The sequence below is a fragment of the Cannabis sativa genome, chromosome 1 (assembly GCF_029168945.1).
Source record: "Cannabis sativa cultivar Pink pepper isolate KNU-18-1 chromosome 1, ASM2916894v1, whole genome shotgun sequence".
Classification (NCBI taxonomy): domain Eukaryota; kingdom Viridiplantae; phylum Streptophyta; class Magnoliopsida; order Rosales; family Cannabaceae; genus Cannabis; species Cannabis sativa.
Window position 1 is genome coordinate 7,201,816 of NC_083601.1, and position 10,825 is coordinate 7,212,640.

Below are 10,825 nucleotides of genomic sequence, written 5' to 3' on the forward strand. Positions count from 1 at the left end.
GTTTATGGTTTAGTTATTTATAATTGTAAACTTTTACTTTCATCTCTACAAAATGTCATGTTACATTTTATTAGACGATCAAGAAATCGAGTAGCTCACTATGTAGCTAGACATTCTCGGTTTTCTCTGATCGTAGCATTCTTGAGCACAATGCTCCAATTGATTTTCAAGCACTTCTATACTCTAAATGCTAAATTTTAATGAAGTTGCTATTTCATTTTTTTAAATATATATATATATATATATGAAAAATTCTACAATGCACCATTTAAAAGGGGTCCACCGATGCACCCCTATCTATTTCAGCATTAAGGAAAAAAAATTAGTTCAATTTTTTTCATGGTCGGCTACGTTGTAGTTATTTAGGACATCCTACAAAATTTTGAGAAATTCAAACAAATTTAACACGTCAAAAATAGGGCTAAAACAGTCTGTTTCACACGCGTATAAAATAAAAGAGTCTTGCGTGCAACAGACTGTTTGAACCTTATTTTCGGCATGTTAAATTTTTTCTGAATCTCTTAAATTTTGCAGGATATCTTAAATAATTACAACGTAGACGACTATGGAAAAAATTGGACTAAAAAATTCTCTCAGATACCGAAATAAAAAGGAGGTGCATCGATGAACCTCTTTTAGGGGTGCATTGTAGAAGTATCATATATATATATATTATACACAGGGATATTTTCGGCATAAATATCATAAGTTTTTCAGTTTTATACACTTAAATTCCACTTATTTTTTTTAACTGATTAAATACCTTAAGTTATATTTCTATTACTTCCATCAATACTTTTCTGTTAAATCATATTCAAACATATGGTATTTGCGGCATAAATATGTTTTAAATTTTATACATTTATATATCACATATTTATTTAGTGGATTAAATATTTAAAGTTATGTTTATATTACTTTTGTCATTACCAGTTCATTAAATTTTATTAAAAGAGATTAAGTTGATACGTGTCAATATATTAATAGTCTATTCATATATTTTTAATAAAAAAAATTATTAAATAATTTTTAATTTTATTATACGGTAAATAAAACATAATCAAATGTATTTTTTTTTTGTTAGGTATTTTTCAATAAAAAAATTTATTAAATAATTATAAATTTAAAAAATAATTAAATAATATTATTTAATTCATAAAAATATATAAAAAAAAATACTATTTATAAATATATCTCTTTCCTTATTTTTTCTTCTCGGAATTTTTTTTTTTAATTTTATTATTATTTAGTTATTTTTTTAATTTAATAATTAATTTTATTAAAAATATGAGTAAACAACTAAATGTTGATACGTGTCATCTTAATACATTTTAATAAGATTTAAGTAATGATAAAAATAATGAAAATGTAATTTTATATATTTAATCTAACAGAAGAAAAAACATGATGTGGTATATAAGTATATAAAATTTATAATATTAAATATTTATGCCGTAAATATTTTAAGTTTGATAAGATTTAATAGAAAAATAATACTTGAAGTAACGAAAATGTAACTTAAATAATTAATTTGAAGAAAAAAAAATATATAATAATTAAGTATATAAAACCAAAAACTTATACTTTATGTCACAAATATTCTTATATATAAATAGTGATTTCTATATCAATTATAACATGATTTTTAGGAGATGGTTTGAAGGCGTAGTAGATACTAGATAAGATGGTGGTCAGTGGCCACTTGGCAAGGAAAAATAAAATGATTGGAATTAGCCTGAGATTGCAATACGTGTGAAGCTTCATAAAGGCCACGCCAACTCTAATACACATTCTATGGAGTATAGATCAATATAGGTCCATTCACAATTATTAGAACGTATTTTTAAACCACACAAACCATGTCTTATCAAATTAACAGTTTGATCTCATCAAATGATTAACCCAATAATTTTATAATTAGATGAATAATGTATTCGGGCCCCATGGGTGTCACTTAAATGAGGGGCCCAATTCGAGTATGAGGCCCAAATTTTGGCGTTGGTTGTAGTGGTTTTACGGATCCGTACCTGATAAACCACTCATATTATTTGTGGTTCGGACCTATCGGCCGTTGTGGGCCTATTTGGGCTGGGCCTATGGGTCAGATATGTCATTTGATGCTTTGGGGGAGTTTTTGGTCAAATTTCAACAGAATTCTGTTGGTATTCGATTCGAATTCGATTGGCTACATAACTGTCTACATTTTGGTCCATTTGCATTATTTGGTTGGTTAATTATGAGTAACAAAAAAAAAAAAAGGCCAATAATGAGGTATATTTCACTTTCAATTAAAAAGAAAATATCAAAATTGTTATTTCGGACAATCATAGATACATTATTTTTTGCTGAATAATCATATATACATATAAATTTTAGGAAAATTTGTATGGTATATTAACTTTTGTCATTTTTTAACTACAAATATTAATTTTAAAAATATCAAACTATCGAATTTTGATCTAATAATAAATAATGAAATCACAGATTTAAATTTCTATGCTTAATTGAACTACTTAATTAAAAAAAAAATAAAAAAATATCTCTTTTTACACTATATCAAAAATATGTTCATGCACAAATATTTAACTTAAACTTAACTTTTTCTTTTCTTATTTTTCTTACTAAAAAACTTTTTTTTTTTTTACCAATGGAACAATCTCAGCCCATATGATATAAAAATGAGAGATTTTTTTTAATTAGATAGAAAAATTAAGCATAAAAACTCAAAATTTTCTAATTTTACCCATTCATAGGTAATACCCATTAAAAGTGCACCCAAATCCTAACGCAAGATATAGTTATCACTTAATTTTATTATGTAATTACATTTAAATTGTTTTAAAAATACAACTTTGTTTAACTTTTATATGGCTTTGGGAAATTGAGATGCTATAAATTTTAGAATTTTTATCCAAGCATACACTTACAATCAAAAAATTATATTTTAACTGAGAGATTATAACTAAATAGAGTTACACTAAAAAAAATTCAAAATACCAAAATATATCAATATAACAATAATAACAATAAATAAACATTAATATTATATCATAACAGAATTATTTTTTAGTAAATATAATATTTATATATGTATTACAATTTAAAATAAAATTACCAATTCTATGTAAATATCTACGTAAATAAATTTACAAAATAAATGTATAGGTGCACTCTATAATAGGTATTATCCGGGTAAAATTGGAAAAAAATTGAGTTTTTATGCTTAATTTTTCTATTTAATTAGAAAAATCTCACATTTTTATATCATATGGGCTGAGATTATTCCATCAGTCGAAAAAAAAAATTTTAAAAAAAGTTTTTAGCAAAAAAATAAAAGATAAGTAAAAGTTGAGTTTCACTTAAATATTTTTATATGAACATATTTTTGATATAGTATAAAAAGAGATATTTTTTTAGATTTTTTTTAATTAAATAGTTAAACTAAGCAAAGAAATTCAAATTTCTCTTTTATTATTTGTTATTAGATCAAAATTTGATGATTTAATATTTTTAAAATTAATATTTATAGTTAAATTTGTTTAGTAACCATTCATGAGTAATACCCATTAAAAAATAATCCTATATGTATAATCCTAACCAATATACTTATTTATTCTCTTTTGTTTGTATTCACGAGCCATTTCTCTTCATCAAACATTAATGGCTTGGCTTCTCTTAGCTTTCTACACACATCTTCAAGCTTTAGTATAGTTAATTTTATTCTTTCTCTATTTTTTTATGTATATATATGTGGTTTGTATATTATAATGATAATGATGCATAAATACAGTGAGTGGAATGTAATAGTCTATGACTCTATATGGAATTCTCTTATTATTTTTTGTGGTAAATTATATATTTTTAAATTTTCAATTATTTGGAGTTTTTCTTTAATTACACACTTTTTTTCAAGTCTAACATGCCTTTTCTATTATTTATTATCATGTTATTTGTTTTTTTTTCTTTTCCAAATATTAGTTTAAGCAAGGGCGTCTTAAACATTTTGGAGGTCCTGTTCTAATTTAAAATTTGGGCCCCTATAAAAAAAATGTAATTATAAATAATATTTTTAAATATTATCATTCAGTTATATATTTTACAAAACACCAAAAAATTCCAACTATTTATAAAAATTGTTATTGATTCCAATAGAACAAAAATATATATATACATATATAAAAAAGAATATAAAAAATTTGAAAAAAATAATAAATAGCAGTAATAAATAATAAATAATAAAAACATTAATAGAATTAAAAATAGGCTTTGGGCATTGGGATAGAAGTGACTAATGACAAATTGTTAGCTCTTTCAAAAGTTAGGTTCATTAAAAAAAATTATTAGGCATTAAAGAAAAAATATATTAGGCTCTTTATTTTTTTTAGGCCTTGTACAGTAGCCCACTTTGCACTCCATCATAGCCGACCTTGCTTATAAGTAATTTATCTATCATAATTCTTAATGCAATAATTAATATTTATTAAATTAGTTAAATATATGCATAATTATTGTAATAGATTTATGTTGGAAAGTATTTAATTGATTTGTTGTACAGTAGATTCTGCTCACAGACAGTTGACTCCTAAGTTATTTACGCAAATTAAACTAATATAAAGTCTAAAATTACTTAAGACCAATTTATTTATTTTTCTCATTTTTCTTTCTAATTTTTAACTTTTCTATTTTTTTTTTCATTTTTTTAACATTTCTAATTTTTCATTCTTATTTTTTTAATTTTTTAACTTTTCAAAATTTTTCTTAGTTGTTTCTCATTTTTAATTTATATTAACTAAATAATAAATAATAAGATCTAAACATTCCTATGAAAAAGATAAACAAAAAGAAAATGTTTGTTAAACATTTAAAAAAAAATTATAGAATATATTCTAACTAAATAAGCTGTATAAATCTAACCAAGCATTTATATTTTTAAAAAAAACTTTCACTAACCATTGAAAAAAAATCTAAATATATAATTAAAAATGTATAGACTAAATTTCTATTTATATAAGTAAAAAACTTTCAACTTCTAATATTTAAATATATATCGCATTTTCCAAAAAAAAAAAATATATATTTAAATATCGTTTCAAGATATGTTATGAAATTAGCATTGAAAGATTCTAATATACACCTCTTCATAATTGTATCTTTTATTCTCTTTTATATTACCCCTTTCTTTTAGTTTCATTGAATTTTTTTTCCTTAAAAAAATATGGACTTAGTATTAATTTTATTTAAATAATAACTAGATTCATTTTATTTGAGTGAAAACTATACAAGCAAGATATAACATCGAATACTCTAATCATTCTCTTCACCACCCCACATATATATATACACTAGGTAATTGTTACGTGCCAAGCCACATAAAAATAAAATATGTGTCAGTATATTTAGTAAGTAAAACATAGTTGTGTTATAGTAATGTATGTTATTAATAGTAAAATATACATTAATCTTCTAATTGAAAAAAGTTCTATTATCTCATTTCATATCTAATAATAGCTACACAACTATATATTTATAGACTTTCACATTCTTTGCAAATTACTAATAAGAACCAATAATATTTTCATATTTTAATATTTTTCAACCTTCTCCTCTTGGTGGTAAAATTAAAAATAAAACTAAAAATAAACACAAACATATAAGGTAAATACTAATTACAACCCATTTCATCTTCTTTTTATTTTTTTAAGCCCAAGCCCAAAAATCTCTAAGCCAATACAGTCAATCTTCTTCTTCCCCGATAGCAATGAGTTGCCCCTTCTGTAATTATTTATATTATTTTTTTTTGAATTAAATTCTCTTAAATATACAGTCTCACATATATATACATTTTATCTTTTCTAGGTAATTACAAAAGGGGCAACTCATATACAGTCTCACATTTATATTATCTTTTCTAGATATTTTATCTATATTTTTCTTTTTTAAAAAATAAAAAAAAAATTATTAATATTCTCCCAAGATAGGTTTGTTAGAGAGATATGTGGTTAAGATGATTTTTTTAATTTAAAAAGAGATTATTAATATTTAAAAGATATTGTTTAATTTTTTTGGTTTAATTATTGGGTTTATTTATTAACGGGAGATCAAACCTAATCGTTAAATTTAACAGAATATTCTTTTATTTTTAAGTATATTCTGTTAAACCAAAAAATGTCGTTAGATAGGCACTTTTAATATATAAAGATATATATGGAGTATTTCTTAATAGGTATTACCAATTAATGGATAATAAATAAATTTAACTATAAATATTAATTTTAAAAATATCAAACCATTAGATCTTGGTCCGATAGCGAATAATAAAAGAGAAATTTAAATTTCTATGCTTAATTTAGCTAGTTAATCAAAAAAAAAAATATATATCAAAAAATACTTATTTTTTACACTATATAAAAAATATGTTTATATGTAAAATACTTAAGTTGAATTCAATTTTTTTATCACTTTTTTGCCAATTTTTTTTTATTATTTTTTTTTTCAACTGATGGACCAATCTCAACCCATATAATGTAAAAATAAGAAATTTTTCTAATTAAATAGAAAAATTAATCATAAAACTCAAAATTTTCTAATATTACCTATTCATGGGTAATACCTATTAAGAGTGCACCCATATATCTATTCTATATAAAGTGTGCCTATATAACCGAATTCTTGGTTTATGAGAAATTCGTGGGTGACTTTTTATTTATATTAAAAATAAAATAATTTATTATTAAAAATAAAATAGTTTATGAGAAATTCATGGATCACTTCTTATTTATATATAATAAAATAAATCCCATTAAATCCAAAAAAAAAAAACATCATTAAATAAAAACAAAAAAATGACTCAACATCAAATCTTCAATTACACAGCATGTAAATTACTCAACATCAAATCTTCAACTACACAATACATGTAATTACTCAAACATCACATCTTTCAATTATAAAAAAAAATGACTTTTTAAGAGGGAAAATATGGTTGTCTAATAGAGCTAAAACAATATGTTTCCAGTGTGAAATGACTCAACATCAAATCTTCAATTACACAGCATGTAAATTACTCAACATCAAATCTTCAACTACACAATACATGTAATTACTCAAACATCACATCTTTCAATTATTAAAAAAAAATGACTTTTTAGGAGGGGAAATATGGTTGTCTAATAGAGCTAAAACAATATATTTCCAGTGTGATGAAAAATTAAAGCAACAATTTTCTTAATATCAAAGAGTTTGTAAAATCCGAAAGAGTTTGGGCACAAAGAAATGATGTTTCTTTTTCTTACTCTTTTTAGAATCAATATATGAATAATAATTTGAATTAATCTTATAATCTTAACTTTTTAATTCAATCAATAATTATTTGTCACGTAATTATTAAGTCTTTTCCCTTTAATTTTCCTTTTGTTGATGATGCTAATTTATTCATATTTTGATTTCTACAATTTTTGTGTTCAGACTATTAAGGTAGTGTTCTCCTAGGGGATCTAACGAGTTTCGCCCCTTCGCTAATGGCCTCTAAAAGTTCAAATTCCAATATTGTATAAATCTTCAATTTGTTCTATTTCTTATATTAACTGAAATTTTGCTACTTTTTTTTTTTTTTAATTTACAACTTGATTGTTTATATCTTATTAGGGACATTCATGGAAATTAGGGTTTCTTTGAAATATACAATTAATGAGCATTACTTTTTGATCATAGTGTGTTTTCCATGGCTGAAAACCTCAATAATCTCTATCATTTGATATCAAATAAAATAAAATTATCATGAAGTATACATTATGGTTATTTAATGAGTAATTAGTGTGTTGAAATTGTCAAGCTGATATTTAGAATTGTTTATAATTGAATTGCTACTTTGTCAAAATTAATATTAAGTATATTTATATGTTTATAGGTTTATCTATTTTCTCTTAGATTAATCATGCTCATATAGCAAAAAAATCATACTCATATAGACATGTTATTTTCATTTTGTAATTTAGATCTTTTTAGTCATTATTTAGTTCACTTAAACCTTTTCCGATTATGATAACTGAAGTTTTATTTATTTTAGGTACTCAATTACAAAGATCTGTATTACATGTATTATTTATTTTTGACTATGAGGAGGTGGATTTCTTTATTGGGAAACATATAGCGTGACAAATTATTGTTCATATATTGAATAATTATTTTTGATTAATGAGATTCATATATATAACTTTGTATATTGAATTCTTTATTCAAATAATTATTTTTTATTTTTACGTGATTATTTATTGTTCATATATCTAGAATCTTATTTGATTAAAGTTAAAATTATAAGATTAATTAATTTGTGATTTCTTCCTGTACACATAATAATAATAATAATCTCACCGAATAACTAATAACATTTTTTCTTTAATTTTTAATTGTATAACTTTCAAATAACATAGAAAAAAATTAGCATAAAATTTAGTATACGTACCTCGCATGTAGCTTTTTGCTAGTATATATATATATTTCTTTGATTTAATATTATTTTTTATTAAGTAACTTATCTATTCTAAATTATAGCATATTTTTATATTAGAAATTTATTTATTTAACAAAGAAATTTAAAATTTAATATACGTTATTATATAAATTTTAAACTTATACTAAATAAATAAGTATGATAAAAAAACTAAAAATATATCAATAAAAAAAGTAATAGAATTGAGAAGAGAATTTTACCAATAACCTAATAGTAAAAAAAATAATAGAATAATTGTCATTAAAATTAATAATAGTAAATAGACTAAAAATAGACTTTCTTTTCTAGATTTTATCTAATAATAATAATAATGATGATGATGATATGCAATCATATAATGTAATTTCAATATTATTATACATTGAAAAATATTTTTTTAAGTTGTTATTATTTATTATGCAATAAATTTTAATTTTTTATTATATTATACTAATAAAATTAAAATAATAGTCGGCGAATAATAGTTATATTACCTAATTAAATAATAAATTTAAAATTTAAACAAATATAAATTATAGTTTTCAATCTCGAAATCAGATTGGCAACAACAATTTATGTATGTATGATTGGAAAAAAATTTAAATATTGAGTCAAGAGGCCTTCCGGTCTTTTTTCCTTTCAAGAATTTCTTTTCTTTTTTTAACATTAGTCCACAATACCCAAAAAAAAAAAAAAATTGTTAAAAGAGGATTTAAAAACTTATTTAAATTTAGAGTCCTGTCTATTGACATGGTGTGTTATTTTTGTCTTGTTTTGATTGTTTTTTTACTGTCACAGTTTCTTGTTATCCGATTGTGAGTGATTATGGCTAGTTCGAGTGGGGTACGAGGAGGAGGCAGGGAGGATGTTTTCAGTTTTCAGATTGAAGAGGAAGACTTATCAGAGTTGACAGTCGGCCATGAGGGAGAAGAAGAGGGGATTGATGACAGATGGTGTTTAGTTGGGAGATTTTTGTCTCATCGGGTGATCGATTTTGATAAAATGCAAAACATTTTGGCATCGTTATGGCAACCGGGAATGGGAATGTTTGTGAAAAAGCTTGAAGAGAACCGGTTCTTGTTCCAATTCTATCACGAAGTGGATATCCAAAGAGTCATTAACGGTAGTCCATGGACTTTTGATCGGATGCAGTTAATTATTCAACGTTTGCCGGTAGGAGGGGATCCGAATTTAATCCAATTAAATCATCTTGATATTTGGGTTCAAATCCATGATGTCAAACCCGACTGTATGAAAGAAGCAACTGTTCGTGGCATAGGAAATACTATGGGGAAATTTGTTGAGAATGATCCTAAGAATTTCATCGGTGTGTGGCGAGATTACCTTCGGGTTCGGGTCACTTTGGATATTAGGAAGCCTCTGAGAAGAAGACTCAAGTTAACACACGAGAATGGTAGCTGGTTTTGGGTCCATTTCAAGTATGAAAGAGTTCCTACCTTTTGCTTCATTTGTGGAGTTATGGGGCATTCAGACAAGTTCTGCAGCAAATTGTTTCAACAACCTTTGGATCAAATTGCGAAACCATACGGAGATTTTATGATTGCTCAGCCACAACGATCGTACAAGCACCTTGGCGCGCGGTGGTTGAGGAACAAAGGTTGGCAGCCGGCGGGAAGTACTGATCGCAATGAACCTGGACAGAATTCAAGCCAACCCAATATGAAAACAAATCCCACAGATGGCGTGGCCACTAATCAGGGAGAGGAATTGTTGCTGAATAATAATGATGATTTTGATATGCATAATGGGAGGATGGAGAGTGATCAGGAGGCGTGTAGATTGAGAAGCAAAAAAGGAAATGTCAATATATCTATACATGGAAAGAATAAGGAAAAAGATATATTGATTGGTGGGAATGCTGAGGTGGTGTTGTATGATAATAAAAAGAGGAAAGTGGGTGAAGAAGAGGTAATGGGCCACGTGGGACAGGCCCAAAGTGATGTTGGACTTCCAAAAAACTCTTTTGTGGCGGGCCTTGGTTCAGGGTCTCGCCAGACATTATGAAAATACTAAGCTGGAACTGTCGTGGGCTGGGGCCACCACGTAACATTCAGTTCCTAAAAGAGTTGGTTGACAAGAAAAGGCCCAAAGTTTTATTTTTGTGTGAAACGTTAAGTAATAAGGATCGAGTTGATGGGTTGAGTAGGAGGTTGGGTTTTGAAGGTTGTTTTGTGGTAGAGGCCCAAGGAAGAAGTGGCGGTCTAGCTTTGTTATGGAAGAATGAAGAATAAGTGGTCATTGACTCTTACTCCGTTAATCATGTGGATTGTTTCGTTCATTTTGAAGGTCAACCAAAGTTCCGTTTTACTGGTTTCT

The 10,825-nt window shown here is 25.2% G+C and overlaps 1 protein-coding gene across 1 annotated transcript; it reads left to right on the plus strand.

Moving 5' to 3' along the window:
* The first annotated feature begins 9,313 nt into the window (after nucleotides 1-9,313).
* LOC133034398 (uncharacterized) lies at nucleotides 9,314-10,513 on the plus strand. Its single transcript, XM_061109489.1, has one exon. The coding sequence runs from the start codon at nucleotides 9,314-9,316 to the stop codon at nucleotides 10,511-10,513; it is 1,200 nt and encodes a 399-aa protein (XP_060965472.1).
* Nucleotides 10,514-10,825: the final 312 nt, after the last annotated feature.

Coding starts and splice junctions, on each gene's coding strand:
- LOC133034398 (XM_061109489.1), top strand. CDS start 9,314: ATGGCTAGTTCGAGTGGGGTACGAGGAGGAGGCAGGGAGGATGTTTTC.